The sequence below is a fragment of the Hyperolius riggenbachi genome, chromosome 8 (assembly GCF_040937935.1).
Source record: "Hyperolius riggenbachi isolate aHypRig1 chromosome 8, aHypRig1.pri, whole genome shotgun sequence".
NCBI classification, from domain to species: Eukaryota; Metazoa; Chordata; class Amphibia; order Anura; family Hyperoliidae; genus Hyperolius; species Hyperolius riggenbachi.
Genome location: NC_090653.1, coordinates 251,018,014 through 251,035,457, shown reverse-complemented (window position 1 = coordinate 251,035,457; position 17,444 = coordinate 251,018,014). Strand labels below are relative to the sequence as shown.

Sequence of the window (17,444 nt, the reverse complement as noted above, 5' to 3'; positions counted from 1 at the left end):
GTGACATCTGCACCCAAACGCACAGAATTGGGAGCAAAAATCGCCAGCGCTATTTGTTCTATGTGCTTATTATACTCAGGTCCGATACGCTTTCATGATACATACGCTATAAATAATGTGTGTATTGAACAATATTATAAAATCTATACATTAACCGTATGCAGTTCACACTACCTACTAATAATTTGTCACCCTCTCGTCTACGCTAGAAAAATCACATTTTCAGGCCAATGAGGCACCTTGTATACCGCCCCAATACATTCTAGTATACGGTAATATACCCCCCGCATTCCCCATAAACCATAAGTATTAGGCTACAGATTATTGGTGATGTCTATGGTCTAGCAAGAAAAGCCAGGATATGGTTTTCTACAATGATCTGTTCAAGGTTCTTAAACACAACCGGTTATTTTTTGTTGCAACAGGAGAACAAAATGAGCCCGGTCCCTTGTTCCAATTACAAACTATGTGCCCGCGGCCACGCCCCTTCCTTTATAGGCAGGGAAACTTGTGCAGAAACCAGGCAGGGAAAGCAGTCACTGAATCACCGGTTCAGGCCAAGTAAATGCTAAGGCAGACTGGTAAGACACAAGAAAGGAAAGGGGGAGGGGAAATCGATTTAGATGCATGTCTGCAAGCAGTGAATTAAAAGACCAGCAAAGCAAAAATGTTATTCCATACTTTTATGTTCTCAAATTTCCTATATAATAATAATAAAAAAACAAAAACAAATAAAAAAACCCCTGAGAATTGTCCCTTTTTAATACTACAGATTCACCCACAGGACGGTTCAGTCAAAGTATAAAGCTAAGTGCGAGTGTCAATTGGGACAATTAAAAGCTACAGTGGCCTTTTAAACCCAGAGGTTTGTTCCCCCCTAGGTTTTAAAAAAGAAAAACACCTCCTGCGCTAATTATTTTATCCTACATACTGTCTGTTCACTCCCACTTAGTCTTACACACTCCCCCTTTAGTCACATGAGCAGAGACCATGCCTCCCTGCTGGCTGATAGGCTACTATGAGGCATAGTTTCACGATGATTGGGCAGAAAGTGGGTAATTGTTGAGCCGATTGTTTTAAGTGCAAATGATCTCGGGGCAAAAATCTTTCGACAAAGCGGGTAACCGCGATACACGTAGAGCGGCACGGCCGGGGGGTCTCCTGGTCCAGCAGTGGCTGGATGGTGTACTGGTTAAGGGCTCTGCCTCTGACATGGGAGACCTGGGTTCGAATCTCAGCTCTGCCTGTTCAGTAAGCCAGTAATTCAGTAAGGAGTTCATTGGGCAAGACTCCCTAACACTGCTACTGCCTACTGAGTGCGCTCTAGTGGCTGCCTCGCAAGCGCTTTGAGTCCGACAGGAGAAAGGCGCTATACAAATACTGCCATTATTATTATTATTATCAACTATTTACAGGTAATAGTGCTTTTTCACTCCATTGCTTGATTTATACGCTGGCTTGGCAAGTCATAAAGGGACATTACTCAATTATACAGGAGGTCTTATTTACTGACATAGATTGCCAGGGGCTAAATTTATGATATTTATTTAACATGCTTATAAAGCAGGAGTGCTTTTATATTGGCTTATTACTTATTTGTACACTGAGTCATGACCCTTGTACTGTGATGTGTTATAATGCCGATTTGACACCCCCCCCCCCCCCCCCATGCTATAGTGTTGTTTTTTTATTGGTTTTAATCCTCAGTAAACATATATTTGATTACTCTAGCTGCAAGTTTTGGAAATATTTTATTGTTTAGTTTCCAATATTTACGGTATATAAAGATATATTATCTTTATATATACTCTGGACAAAAATCATCATGGTCCCCATTCCTTGGATTTTTTATAATGTACAGATAGTAAACTAAAGGGGGGGGGGGGGGGGGGGGGGGCGAGGGGGGGGGGCAAAGAAAATTATGGCAGCACCAGTTACGAGAGTGAGCAGGCATTTCATAGTTGCTGGGGATCTATAAATTACTGAAGGAGATAGCTTGCAAAAATTGCATTTTTTTTCGTTACACAACCTTTTTTTAATGCATTAAAATACTATAGTATTAGGTGAAGCATTGCTTAACATAGAGCTTTATGAAGCCAAACTAATATCTTATACAACAGCTCCACCTAGTGTCCATCTATCAAACTGCTCCCAAGATATTTCAGTGTATTTTAAACCTAGAAAGAGCGATCAGTCTGCCACATAATGCTAAAGCCTCATACCAAACTTGGGTAACTTCACTAAGCAATAATAAACAATTAGGTGCCCGGAGATCAAGTAAACGTTAAGTGTGATTGGTTTCAATGGATTACTGAAGTATGCACACTGCTCTTTGCCTTAGTAAGTCCAGGTGTCACTGGCTACTGGAGCCCCAGATAAAGAGGTCAGGTGCCTTGGTAGGAGCACTGGGTTCTCCATAAGGCAGAAGGCAAAGCACTGTGTCAACATTAAAAAGCAAAACACAACCTACAGGTAACAAAAAGGTAGATTCACCAATCCCAGTTCAGGCACAGAAAAATGTTCTGGGAAAAAAATTGCACTTTTTGAAAAAAAATATTTAGAAAAAGGAAACACCTGTTACTCCAATTCACAGATTCTCATTTCTACCTTAGCTGCCTCCTATTTCCTGCTCACCACCCCTCCCCCCTAGAAACTGACTTTCATGATGGGCTATCAGTCAGCAGGTAGGCTCGTCTTCAAATTGGGTGTGAACAAGCGATAGTGGGCTGACGAGGACAAGTAAGGAATTTTAACTGATGTAAGGTGTACATTTCTTTGTTATTTTGTTAAAACTATGCGTTCTTTTTACAAAGCTGCTCGTTGCACAATCTATTCAAAAAGAGGAGGCGGAAGAGGAGTAGCAGAATGATCTTCAGTATGGGGACAAAGGCCTCGATTCATAAAGCATTACCCGACCACTTAGCAAAGTGTCAATTCGTAAAGGCTGTTACCGCATGAGAAGCTGACATTACCGACCAGGGAGATAAATTACCGACTTGGCTGTAGTTACGGCCAACACCTCAGTAAATTGTCAGCAAATGCCAATTCATAAAGCCTTCAACAAGCGGTAAGAGCGGTCTGTGTGAGTCAATTGAGCAGGCAGGGAAAGACTGTGTGACTCATCTGTCTGAGTCATCAGTGGAGAGAGCCAGAGAGAGCCGTCTGTGCGAGTCATTTCTGCAGGGCAAAGAGAGAATCGAGACACTGCTCTACTCTACTGCTCAATGGGCTGCGGTAATTTACCGACCTCCAAGGGCAGCTGGGGAAATCTTTATGAATTAGCACACAGACCGGGAAAATACTGAGTGCGGTATTTTCCTGACAAGATTTTTTTATCGCACTGCTTTTTATGAAATCGAGGCCAAGGAAGAGCCTCAGGGTCCAAGGTGAGTATACCATTTCTCACTGTGGGTTAGGTTGTGCCGGAGGCCAATGCTGCCACCTGCAGACAACATTGGTGAACTTGAGCAGCTTTTTATAGCGATCCAGTTACAACTGAGCTTATGTAAGAACAGGAATATTCACTTGTATTTTAATTGTGCCGACCCAATGTGATGGCTTCAAAATCCCTGAAACATGGAAGCCAAAAGTGCCTAAAAATGACAGCTAGGGCCTGACTTTTGAGTTTTCTGACCGTTTCATCACAGCTAGCTAGGAAACCTAAAGTCATTGGTGTTCTGTACTTTTTGAGATGCAACTTTTCTGCAGAAAGAAATTAGCTAGAAAGTATGCTTTTTTTGTTTTGCAATGTACATGCCATTCGCATATCAATGCATGCCAATGGGAATTGCCGATTTTTGCATTAGCAATGCGAAAAACGCATGCAAATTTGCAAGTCAATCAGATGTGTTTTCATGTAAATTACCTTCATTGGTTTGCATGATAAACTTGCATTCTGAAAATTTGCATGCAACGCGCGCGCAAAGGAAGATTCAGAACCGGAAAAGAAAAAAAAATTGCAAGTAGGAAAATGGTTGGCCAAAAATCGCAGGGATAAGTGTAAAAGCTGCGTTATCAACAAAATATTAAATTGATACAATTAGGCTAGCACAATTACAAAAGTAAAGGTAACAATATTCTTGCATTAGCTTGATCATGGCAAGATCTCATGAACAACATCATAAATAAGGTAAACAGATCTCACGCCAAACTTGGCTGCATGATACACTTTCAAACAGGTCAACTGTTTTTTTTGGGATGTTGACCAATAAGAAAATGAAATAGAGGATATTCATATCACTGGCTGAAAAAAATACACTCGTACTAAACCCCGTGCACTCTGAAATTCATACACTAGACAACATTTTTTTCTAACAGACAGCAATAGAAGTGCTACTAAGGCTGGTTAAAAGAGCAAAATCTTAGAGTACCTCCAGTAAAAAAGACAGAGCCTGCCATGACGATGAAGGGGGGAGGGGCTGAGTCTCAGGCTTAAAGGGGAACTTCAGCCTAAACAAAACATACTGTCATTAAGTTACAGTAGTTATGTTAATTAAAATTAGTGATAATCTCTTACCCAACCTATTTTAAAAGAACAGGCGTATTTGTGATTTCATGGGGGCAGACATCTTGTTCATGGGGGCAGCCATCTTTTTGGTTGAAAGGAGATGACAGGAAGCATGAGACACAGTTCCAACTGTCCTGTGTGCTGATAACTCCTCCCAGCTGCATAATTATTATTATTTAGTATTTATATAGCGCCGACATATTACGCAGCGCTGTACAGTGTATATATATATATATATTGTCTTGTCACTAACTGTCAAAGGAGCTCACAATCTAATCCCTACCATTGCCATATGTCTATATTATGTAGTGTAAGTACTGTAGTCTAGGGCCAATTTTAGAGGGAGCCAATTAACTTATCCGTATGTTTTTGGAATGTGGGAGGAAACCGGAGTGCCCGGAGGAAACCCACGCAGACACGGAGAGAACATACAAACTCTTTGCAGATAGTGCCCTGGCTGGGATTCGAACCAGGGACCCAGCGCTGCAAGGCGAGAGAGCTAACCACTACGCCACCATGCTGCCCATAGCTGCATGCGCTAGGCTTCAAATCTCAAATAAATAAAAAAAAAAATTGCACCAAAACAGCAGAACGAGAACAACAACATCAGAAATCCCATCATGCTTTGCACAGCATCAGGGGAAAATGCACAGGCAGATTTCTTCTGTGCAGATAAAAATGAGGCTTAGGTAAGAAAAACAAAGTTCTGAAGCTGTGAAACTGTTAAAGAAACACCAAGCTTTTTCAGTGCTGCCGAGTAGATTTTTAGTCCGGAGGTTCACTTTAAAGTGTACTAGAGACGTGAAAGGCTAAAGAATTGATACTTACCCGGGGCTTCCTGTAGCCCCATAAGCATGTCGGAGTCCTACGCTGACCTCCCTCAGTTTGCCGTTCAGCCGCGATCCGCCCCGGTAACTTGCAAAGTCGGGTCCAGTCTGGACGCATGCGCAGGAGGTTCGCGCTTATGGGGCTGAATGAAGCATCAAATATTTGAAGTATCAAATCTTTAGCCTTTTACATCTCTGGTTTACTTTAACTACTTGTACGTGATCCAAATTCATCAGGTCCTGTGTGATGCTCCGCCCCCTTCCTTGGAAAAACAGTAGCAGTCATGTTTCCAAAGTCTGCTGAAGCTCTTTGGAAACCTTTGCCAGCATTGCAGCAGCCTGCCCCCAGCTCGCCAGCCACCAATTAGGCCACTATAGAATAAAACTATAAAACTCACCAAAAACTCACCATGGCTGCAATATGGAGGGGGCAGAGCAATTACCTGCCAGGACTGATGATGTCAGAACAGGTATTTAACCATGACACCCCCCCAAACCACCATCATTAATGTGTACCCGTGAGAAAAAAAAAAGTATTTAAAATGTACCTGAGGCTTCCTCCAGCCCGCTTTAGGCCGTGAACTCACTCGCCGTCCTCCTGGACCACTTCATCCCTATTCTCCAGTCGCCAGGAGTGTTCTGCACCTGCACAGCACTACCGCGCAGCCGCAGTACAATCACGGTGGCATGAGCATAACTGAAGGATTTACCGGGCCTGCCAGCAGGGGATTAAAGGGGCCCGGGAGGACGGCAATGGTCTAGAGGGGGCTGAAGGAAGCCCCAGGTATGTATACCAGTAAATGCTTTTAATTTTTTTCTCTCAGAATTCCTTTAACCTCCTTGGCGGTATGGACGAGCTCAGCTTGTCCATAACCACCGCAGAGCACCGCTCAGGCCCTAGTGGGACGATTTTCATATTTTTTTTTAAAACACGCAGCTAGCACTTTTGCTAGCTGCGTGTTAGGGATGATCGCCGCCACCCGCCACGTAACAGCCCCCCGTGCGCAGCCTGGCCAATCAGAGCCAGGCAGTGCTGAGGGGTGGATCGGGACTCCCTGTGATGTCACAATGTCGATGACGTCATACCGTTCGTCGCCATGGTGACGGGGGAAGCCCTAAAGGAAATCCCGTTCAGAACGGGATTTCCGGATGGGCTTAATTGCCGGCGGCGATCGGAGGGGTGGGAGGGATGCCGCAGGGAGGGGGAATCATGTAGCTAGCGCTAGGCTAGCTACATGATTTAAAAAAGAAAAATTCAAAAAATACTGCTGCGCCGCCACCCTGGCGCAATCAATAGAACGCCAGGGTGGTAAGACAGGCTCTGTCTTTTTTACCGGAGGTACTCTTTAATGAACAATGTGATAAGTAAGTGTAGGAATCAGAAAGCAGGGTACACCTTGTTGTGGTTGACCAGCTAAAGCTAAGTGTAGCAGTTTATTTTTGTATAAATTCCAGCTGTGAACATTAGTAGCTTTTATTGCCATCTTTGAGATAAAAAGGTATTGTGTGCATGACTGCGAGATTGCAAAGGGCTAACGAGTATAGTTGAGGTTATGTCTTTTTAGCACCGCTCTTACTTAGCCTAAAAACGTAACTTGGGAAAAGAGCAAAGTATTTTCAGATAGTGGCTCCATCAGGCCAAAGGAGCTAAAGCACATTACAAGGTTACATTTTAACTAAGGGAAACAAGAGTTTAAGCTTCCACATAAATGTTATATACGGTACTTCTTCTCCCTTTTAACCCTAAAGAACAAAATATTTCCCTGCTAAGTTTTATTATTTGGAGTATGGTCAAGGTATACGGCCTAGAATTTCATTGCTATAGGTCACTCTGCCCAGCTCTTGTAATGGTTGCCCACTTGGTATACCGTTTCCAGCCTGGAAAAAATAGATGCCAACACGGCTGAGAGATGACTGAGGCGAGGGTCAGGAAGTGGAAGGAGATTCAGCTGCCGCTTCATCTCCCTCCTCGGAATCCCACACCTTAGACTGTAGGTAGTCAGCAAAGAGTGCCTTGGCGCGGTGCAGCACCCGGTTCAGGTTGTGCCTCCTGACCAGTCGGTTAAAATGCATGGCCAGTTCATCGTAACCCATGTTTTGTTTCATGATCTGCTCGCGGTGCTCCAGCAGGATGGAAAGGCATAAGAACAGCATGAAAGGATTGCCACGGCCAAACTCCTGGGGTGGGGGCAGGCTGATGGGGGCTGGAGAAGAGGCCGCAGTCTGTTCGGCCTCCAGCACATCCTCTCCTTCAGCCTTAGCAGCCAAGATCTGGTCAGCTTGGTCTTCAGCACTGAACGAGGTTGGGCTTTGTGAAGTGGGGGAGCAAGAGGTTAAGGAAGGAGCAGATAGAGATTTGGTGATGCTTAAGGAATCAGGGGGTTTAATAAGGGGCTCTTCTTCCCAAAGCTGTTCTTCATCTTCGTCCTCTTCTGTGGAGTGTCTGACTTTCAGGGCAAGACACGCTGATAGGTCATCACTCTCAAAACTAGTCCCAGTTTCACTCTCCCCGTAACACTTGAATTCACCAAAACTAGCGTCTTTCGGTAAGGGACATCTCAACACTGCTGGTACTTGTGGGGCAGAGGATTCTTCACTTTCCAATTTCACTTCCGTTTCTTCTTTCTCCACTACTTCCCTTGCCTCCTCCTCTGGGCTCAGGCCGCGGTCCGGCCGCATCATGTGCCTTTTCCGTGTATTCTTCCTACATTCACCTGGGGGGCAAGGTGGTCCCACCAACTCCACCTCCTTCTCAGGAGGATCTGGAGGTAAAGAGCTCCACATGATTTCCAGCATTCTCAAGGCATCTTCAAAAGCAAACTCCCTCTTGAGCTCCAGTAGCAGCCAACGGTAACAGAAGAAGAGGTCATCGGCTCCGCGAGACATCAGGTAAGTGTTAAACTCTGGGTCAGAGTAACGCAAGAGAAGTTTGAGGTGGGAGAACTTGACGGACATGCACTCGCCATCCATACGGAAATTGCCCTCAAGCCTCTTCATGATGCCGCAGAAACAGATGAAGGCGTGCGCCTCGTTGTCCATCACAGCTAAGATGGGTGACGCTATATCACTCATGCCCTGGCAGTAGGAAACTTGGGGGTGTGTAACAGCATAGGTGGTCAGCAAATCATGCAGGGCCTGTAAGTGAGGGTTGTCCTCAGAGCCGGAATAATATGGATGAGTGCGATCTGTACGCAAAACATCTTTCATGACGTTACCCTGGATGAACTCCAGGTCCTCCTGGCTGCACCTGTCCCTCCACTCGCTCTTCAGCTGATAATACTCCCGTGTTTTACACTTCATGTAATCCATGCGTTCCTGACCCGTCAGTCCATCCGGATACACATTCAATAGGTAGCGCCACACCACCTGCAGAGAGAGGACAGAAAACACAGGGACAGCAGGGTGAGGAAACTTTAGATCTAAATGAAGGTGTGGGAAAACACAAGAAAAAGAAAGGAAAAAAAGATTATTCAGCTTCAAAGAACAAAAAAAGAAAACAGTGCAATTGCGATACATTCGGAAGCTCTTATCAGTCAAGGCTTGGCAGGGCTACAATCTTGTTAGGCCTAGCTACTTTTGCAATTCTTTGGATCATAACACGCATCCAAGTTTTGAGTACAAAAATCAGGAAAAAATATATAACTAAACCTAGGTGCGTCTATGGTGCAGGGGCATCTTATGGACCTTTAATAGTTAACACTTTGTATAAATTGTTTAACTATCTGTAATACCTGGCATACTTGCATAATTTCTTCTCTTTCTACCTTTGTTACTATCACTATGTTCCCTATATGCACAGCTGGGTTTTCATGAAAAGTAATTTTGTTGTGTTACACAATGGCAATAAAGTGCTTGAATTGAATTTTACCTTACATTGCGGCCTTGCCTTTGGATGTGCACATTGCGGCCTTGCCTTTGGATGTGCACATTGCGGCCTTGCCTTTGGATGTGCACATTGGGGCCTTGCCTTTGGATGTGCACATTGGGGCCTTGCCTTTGGATGTGCACATTGGGGCCTTGCCTTTGGATGTGCACATTGGGGCCTTGCCTTTGGATGTGCACATTGGGGCCTTGCCTTTGGATGTGCACATTGGGGCCTTGCCTTTGGATGTGCACATTGGGGCCTTGCCTTTGGATGTGCACATTGGGGCCTTGCCTTTGGATGTGCACATTGGGGCCTTGCCTTTGGATGTGCACATTGGGGCCTTGCCTTTGGATGTGCACATTGGGGCCTTGCCTTTGGATGTGCACATTGGGGCCTTGCCTTTGGATGTGCACATTGGGGCCTTGCCTTTGGATGTGCAAACTGTGGTCTTGCCTTTGGATGTGCAAACTGTGGTCTTGCCTTTGGATGTGCAAACTGTGGTCTTGCCTTTGGATGTGCAAACTGTGGTCTTGCCTTTTGGATGTGTACTTTGCAACCTTGCCTTTGGATGTGTACATTGTGGCCTTGCCTCTGGCTGTGCACATTGTTGCCTTGCCTTTGGATGTGTACTTTGCGGCCTTGCCTTTGGATGTGTACATTGTGGCCTTACCTTTGGATGTGTACATTTCACCTTGCCTTTGGATGTGTACATTGTGGCCTTTGGATAAAAGTATGCCGTTCACGAAATTTGATCAAAACTTTCAGTAATAAATAGCCCCAAGGGTCTCAATCATTACCTTTCTAAGTGAAGGCTCTACACCTCCATGGTATATGCGCAGGCGAAGTTCTTCAGGGCGGTTCAGCTGCCCCTCATGGGTCAGGTAGGTGTGGAACTCCACGTCGCTCAACGGAGGCTTGAAAGGCTTCACGTCCTCACCGTACGTCCAGCTTAATGCCTGCTGCATCCGAGAAATAGTGCGACCCACCTGCACCACAATAAACAGATGGTATAAGCAAACCTTCCTCCTGTGCACAGCAAGTGCTTATAAACAACACGAGAAAAATCTAGGCACTGATTTAGGCATTGAAAGGCTAAATGCTCATGAACGACAAGTACGTACAGTCACTGCATCTACAAAACCGAGCTCACAAAGCCACGCCCCTACTAGTAGTGTCACTACCCCCTAGCCACACCTCTGCTTTTAGCTTGGAAGTCAAAGCTGGCAAATCACTGAACAGTCATAGTTAACTGGATCAACTGCTGTAAACGGCAATTTGCTAGTACTAACTTTTTCCTCCTAGGTGGGGCTACTTGGCTGAATTTGAGATATTCTTGCTCTTCACTTATTTCTAGCCTTAGAAAGTATAAGGGAATTTTGTCCTTTCTCTGTGGCTTGAAATAAATGAAAGGGATCGCCATACTCAAAAATCCAGCAGCCTATTATAAGAAAAGATTTTCGTTATATTCTGAAATTCTGATCCTAACACTGGTATGTGTCTTTTTTTCCTTTATATAATGCTCAGAAGCAGGGACGTTGCTAGGTTCCTAAAACATCAGGGGCACTTATGGGCACTCCAGTGGCACGTTGTACGCAGTGCACGGAAAAATGGGTGTGGTCATGGGTGGAGCCAAATTTACATGAACAGCGACCCCAATAACTATGCACTCTGTAAAGTGCTGCAGAAGATGTCAGTGCTATATAAATACATAATAATAATATGGTAGGACATTAGACTATGACTATGGTAAGATTAGATTGTGAGCTCCTCTGAGGACAGTCAATGACATGACAGTACTCTGTAAAGTGCTGAAGAAGGTGTCAGTGCTATATAAATACATAATAATAATATGGTAGGATATTGGACTATGACTACAGTAGGATTAGATTGTGAGCTCCTCTGATGACAGTAAGTGACATGACTATGTACTCTGTCATGTGCTGCAGAAGAGGTCAGTGCTATATAAATACATAATAATAATAATATGGTAGGACATTACACTATGACTACAGTAGGATTAGATTGTGAGCTCCTCTGAGGACAGTCAGCAACATAACTATATATTATGTAATGTGCTGCAGAAAATGTTAGTGCTAAATCCTGACATATCAAGACGATAGGACATTAGACTATTAGACATTAGACTATCAGTAGGTAGGATTAGATTGTGAGCTCCTCTCAGGACATTATCATAGTGTGTGTCTTGACTGACAGTTTGTCAGGCTCTTTTCAGACAGCCTGGTCCCAGGTCCCCTGTTCGACTGCACTCCAGCCCAAGTGTTTAGTACCTTTCACTGTCTCCTCCGTGTGCAGTCACAGTGAGTGACGTTTGATGTTTGATGGCTCCCCAGCCATTGCACAGTAGCACAGTGGTCTGGCAATCCCTTTACGCTGTCCTGGCTCCAGACACAGTCCAGATCTCTCCCTCTCTGGCTAAGGCAGACAGTATCTGTCACATAGACTGCACAACGTAACTCACAGGCAGCGGCTGTCAAACTCCTCTTTTGCCCTCTCTGTGCCCGCACAGATTCTAAATCAACCTAGCTGAGAGAGACATCACCTGTTCTAAAACTTTCCTCCTACATCCACACTTTGAGCCTGCAGTCATCTTCCCCTCTGGACTCCTCCCCCCAGTGTCTGATTCATTCTCCGACGCTAGGGGGAGAAGCCTGGAGGAGAAGATGTCTGCAGGCTCCAGAAACCAGGCGGCTGGGCACGGAGTAACTGTGCAATTTTTCCGTAGGACGTTCGGGGCACCCCACAAAAGGTCCGTGACACGTGCTTCGGACCTTTTGAGCTAGCGACGCCGCTGTGTGCTTTTGATAAATCCTTTGGGCTTGCAGCACAGGTGTCAAACTCAAGGCCCGTGAGCCAAGTGCGGCCCTCCTTGCCATTTTATGTGGCCCTCATGAGCTTCAAATCCCGATCATTGTAAGCAGTAAAAGGTTAGCACACTGCCTTCATGTCCAGAGCAGCACGTAGGGGAGTGTTTCTGATTGAAACACTGTCAATTTGAGCCAGGGTACAGCAATAACCTACGGGACAACCCCCAGCCTTAATGAAATTAGTATGGAGCTACCTTTTGCAGTCCAAACTCCTCAACCCCCCTGGTGGCTACTAAAACACACACCTACACCTCCCCCACATAGAGTAACACTGCAAACCAGTGTAATATTTACATGCTCCAGCGATGCGTTGTGTCTTTTCTATTCTTCCCAGCAGATACACGCTCTGTGCTTCCATACCTCCTTCTCCTGATCACGTGACATGTCTCAGGAGCCAGAGGCATGCAGCATAGAGCATGTGGCTGCTGGGAAGATCAAAGGAGACCCGAAACAGCACTGGAGCAGGCAAATATTACACTGCTCTACTGTGCTACTCTGCAGAAGGGGGAGGAGAAGGCACCCCACTGTTGCTATAGTTACATCCATTGGTATGAGGCTGTTCAATAAATGTTAAGGGCTCATTTTCATATAGCGCGCTTATGGAAACACAATCACAGGGACTGCAGACAGTGCATAGACTGCACTGCCTGCTGTTTCCATTCATGTGCCGCGATTCAGCGCTAAATCGCTGCGCATAGTTGCCTGCATTTCTGGGCGCTTCCGCCCACAATCCCATTCAGCAATGAATGGGACTGCAAGACCCACCCCCCTCCCTCAGCCGGGAGTGACGTGCAGCCACAAGGCTGTGCGCTGTAATGGAAACGAGCCATAAGTCTTAACATTTATGGTTTATAAATTGTTTATTAAGTTTTAATAAACAATGTGGCCTGCAACTTAGACTACGTTTTTGATTTTGGCCCCTTATGTGATTGAGCCTGACACCCCTGGCTTACAAAAAAAAAAAAAAAGCAGGAGCCCTTTCCCAATCAATTGCAGCATGAGATCTTTTTGGATTGCAAAACATTGCCTCGGGTATCTTTCAACGTGATGCATGAGAAACCATTTTCTACAGCTTCGGGCGCTGAACCTCTTAATTTTTTTCAGCTGCCTACTTCATCCTCTGTAGGCTTACGCTGCGTGTCACATGACCCACATTGCGTCAGTTGATGCATAATGCGCCGTGCAGAGGATTCTGTAATGCAGTCGGTAGCTGCAGGAAGTGAAGAGCACTGGTGCTTGAAACTCTGTTAAGCGATTTCCGCCGTGCGTTGCTCTGCATTTGCTCTCTGTGGGAGGGGTTTAGTACTACATTGAGTCACCTGAATGAACACTCAACCAACCAGAAATTACACATATCTCTGCCTGTGCCAGATAGCAGAGACCCTACTGTACAGCACGGTGCCTGGTGGTGTAGTAAATAGAACATTTTGCCTGGCAGCACTGGGTCCCCAGTTCAAATCCCAGCCAGGGCACTATGCGCAGGGAGATTTCTCCCTGTGTCTGTATGGATTTCCTCCAGGCTCTACAGTTTCCTCTCACATCCCAAAAACATACAGATTCATCTTTCACGTAAAATTGGCCCTATAGTCTAGGGCCTACACTATAATGGACATATGACTGTGAAAGGGATTAGATAGTGAGCTCCTCTAAGGCCAGTCAGTGACATGACCATGTGCACTGTAATCGGCTGCAGAAGAGGTCAGTGCTATATGAATACATAATAACAATAATATGGTAGGACTTTAGGATATGACTATGGTAAGGATTAGATTGTGAGCTCCTCTGAGGACAGTTAGTGACATGACTATGTACTCTGCAATGGGCTTCAGAAGAGGTCAGTGCTATATGAATAAATAATAATAATATGGTAGGATATCAGTTAATGACATGCTAGTGTATTAAAACATCATGTTTTAGCCTGTTAACAACAACATGACGTTTTAATACGTTGCGCGTTCCCGCCGCCCAGCATGAGTGTGTGCCGCTCCCCTCTGGTTTCCGTGTTCATCGATTGGGGAAGAGGACAGAGTGGTCCTCTACCCAATCGCAATGCCTGGAATGAATGGATGTGACTGCGATCAGCGGGAAAAGTGTTCACTAGCGCCATCTTGTAGCCAAAAAGTAAAAATACACATACAGGCACATACATACAGTACTTACACAATACTAATAAAATTACTAACTTACATTACCAAAGCCACCCCCCCCCCCCTCACACCCCCCCCAAAAAAAAACACTTGTAAAAAAAAAAAAAAAAAGTTTAAAGGGACTCCGAGTAGTGCAGAAACTATGGAAAGATGGATATCATTTTAAAGCTCTCTTTCTCCTCTTTCTGGCGACACCTAAATCGTTGCCCTACGCCTTTTAGTTTTCTTTATTTTTGCGATTGAAATCGCGACCGCGGCAATTTCAATCGCGAAAATAGCGAAAACTAAAAGGTGTAGGGCAGCGGTTTATATATCATCGGAAAGAGGAGAAAGAGAGCTTTAAAATTATATGCATCTTTCCATAGTTTCTGCACTGCTCGGAGTCCCTTTAAAAAAAATAAATACATAAATAGTTGCCTTAGGGACTCAGCTTTTTTAATCTACATTTTATGAGGGAAAATTACTTTTACTTTACTACATAGGGGCTTGTAATTATGGACCGGACAAAAAAAAACAAAAAAACCCAGAAAAATAACACCTATATTTCAAAATAATATATTGTCACCATACATTATGATAGGGACATAATTTAAATGGTTTAATAATCGGGCCACCTGGGCAAATAAAATGTGTTGGTTTTATCCACAGTAGAACGTTTAATTTTAAAACTATAATGGCCGAAAACTGAGAAATAATGAATTTTTTACCATTATTTTCTTATTTTTCCCATTAAAACGCATTTAGAATAAAATAATTCTTAGCAAAATGTACTACCCACAGAATGCCTACTTGGTGGTGAAAAAAACGAGGTATAGATCATTTTCTTGTGATGAGTAGTAATAAAGTTTTTAATGAATAAATGGAGGAGCACTGACAGGTGAAAATTGCTCTGGTCCGTTAGGGTAAAAAACCTTGGGGGTGAACTGGTTAAACTATGGTAGGGATTAGATTGTTAACTCTTCTGAGGACAGTCAGTGACATAACTATGTACTCTGTATAGTGCTGCAGAAGAAGATGTTAGTGCTATATAAATACAGAATAATAACAATTAATGAATAGCTTTCTTTTTTCCTATCTGTGCTCTGTTTTCCTTGTGCAGTGGGGGAGGGCAGTAGAAAAGTCTTGGGATTCACCCACAGAGTTTAGCATGCGGTCTCTCACCTGGGACAGCAGAGACTGAGTGAACGGAAGCGCTGCTGTGAATGACCGCTTGTCTGCAAGGAATAAGTCTGTTCCGATGACATCTTTGGGGCTGATGATGTCCCAGTCCTCCAGCAGTGGACCTGTAACAGTGATAGGATCCATTAGCTGATAAGTGCATGCTTATGGCAGCCGGTATAACTCATCTGTATAGACTGACAGTACAGCGGCGCTCTCCTGGATATGGAGCTTTAAGGACCACTGTCACAAAGCTCGTAAAGTTTAACCCTTTCCACTACGAATTTACCGTTGCACTCGTATGTCCCGCAATGCGGGACATAATTTCAGCAGTGGTTTGCAGGTACATCTGCGGGGCGCAAAGTCCGATCTCTCTCCCCTTGTATAGTGGGCATGTAAGAGTACATGCCCGCACAGGTGGTACCCCCACTGCCCCAAACCGGAAGTGCGCGAGCAGTGCTACCAGGAAGTGACCAATGCATTGAATTTTCCTTGCATTTTACTTGCTGATTCCTTTTTGCAGATTCCTTTCTGCAGATTCCATTGCAGATTTCTTGCAAATTGCTTGCAAAGTTGCATAGAGGAGCACTGGCATCTGATGCAATGGACGTGGAGGCGCGTCTAAATCAGTGGCCCTCAAACTAAGGCCCGCGGGCCGAATGCGCCCCCCTGAGGCTTTTTCACTGGCCCCTAAACACTAAATGTATCTTATAGTTGTGGCCCACTGTACCTTTAAATATCGGCGGCCCGCATATAGAATAGCAGTGCTGGCCCCACCAATCCACATACCGTAGAAGCCAGTGAGCAGTCATTCGCTGGCTTCCAATCCAATTCTGCATCAGGTGACGTTGCTGTCCAACTGGACAGCAGGTTGTCACCTGGGTATGCTTCACTGTCTGGTGCACAAAGACATTCTTCGGGTGCCGAATGACTGAATGGCTGCTGCTGGGAGTTCTCCTCCAGGCATAATTGGGAGGAATCAATATCTAGATACAATGTAATTTTTTTTGTATGTTTCGGCCCCCCAACAGTCTGAAGCAGGCTTTCTCAACCAGGGTTCCCTGAGGACTCTGCAGGGGTTCCTTGGCATTTTACCCCATCGTGGGGGAAGTTTAATAGAGCACATTATAATAGGGGGTACTATAACAAGAAGCATTAAATTGGGGGGTCAGGAGACAGTATAATGAGTGGTAGTGTAATAGGAGATAGTGAAATTAGCAGCCTAACCTATTTAAAGACCATGCCTCCTGAAAAATAAATGTAGGGGTTCCTCGAGACCAAAAAATAGTTTGCATGGGGTTCCTTGAGATCCAAAAGTTATTTACAGGGTTCCTCCAAGGTAAAAAGGTTGAGAAAGGCTGAAGTATGTTGACCTGGCCCTTGACTGAAAGTTTGGGGACCCTGGTCTAAATAGTAGCCAGCATTTCATTGCTCTAATTCCCAATCGAAATACCAAAGATTACATCTTGTGTAGTGACATGAAGACACCGGGTGGCGGGCAGAAAACCATCTATTATTGCAAAACTTGGTCACGCAAGCCAGGATTACACCCAGGAAATTGCTGTAAAATTTACCATACCTTGGCTTTCTTCTCTGCTACCAGCCAATAGAAGATGCTAAACTGTCCAAATGAGGTATTAAATTAAACGTTATAATGTGTTCTTTAAAATCAGATATACCATGTTAGTATGTTATGTTCCATGTTAAAATGGGAGAGAGAGTAAGAGGGAGAGTGCATTTCTGTAAAAAAAACTCTGAGCAGAAACGACTCCCTTTAGGAAAAAACTGAGTGGAAAGGGTTAAAGGAAAAAAGAGATGTTGAAATAAGCAGCTTTTTTACTTACTTGTGGCTTCCTCCAGCCCCATCGCCGTTCTCCTGGGCTCCTGGTATATATCTCAGTTGCAGCCCGCCATGGATGCATGCGTGAGCCTGTCGGGCTCCCATGGCCCGGGCCATTCTGTGCATGTGCAGTAATAGTTGCGCACGTGCAGAACACACGCCACGACGGGAGCGCGGATGGGCACAACTCGCTGCGACTGAGATATATACTGGGG

At 44.7% G+C, this 17,444-nt stretch overlaps 1 protein-coding gene across 1 annotated transcript in view; it reads right to left on the bottom strand.

Annotated features, from left to right (window-relative positions):
• Nucleotides 1-1,909: 1,909 nt before the first annotated feature.
• TBC1D25 (TBC1 domain family member 25) overlaps nt 1,910-17,444 on the bottom strand; it is an 18,918-nt gene continuing 3,383 nt past the window's right edge. The window contains exons 2-4 of the mRNA XM_068247968.1: nt 15,393-15,514; nt 9,997-10,185; nt 1,910-8,700 (exon numbers count right to left, since the gene is read on the bottom strand). Coding sequence (XP_068104069.1) covers nt 7,261-8,700; nt 9,997-10,185; nt 15,393-15,514 — 1,751 coding nt within the window. The 3' untranslated portion in view covers nt 1,910-7,260. The remainder of the gene's footprint in view (nt 8,701-9,996; nt 10,186-15,392; nt 15,515-17,444) is intronic.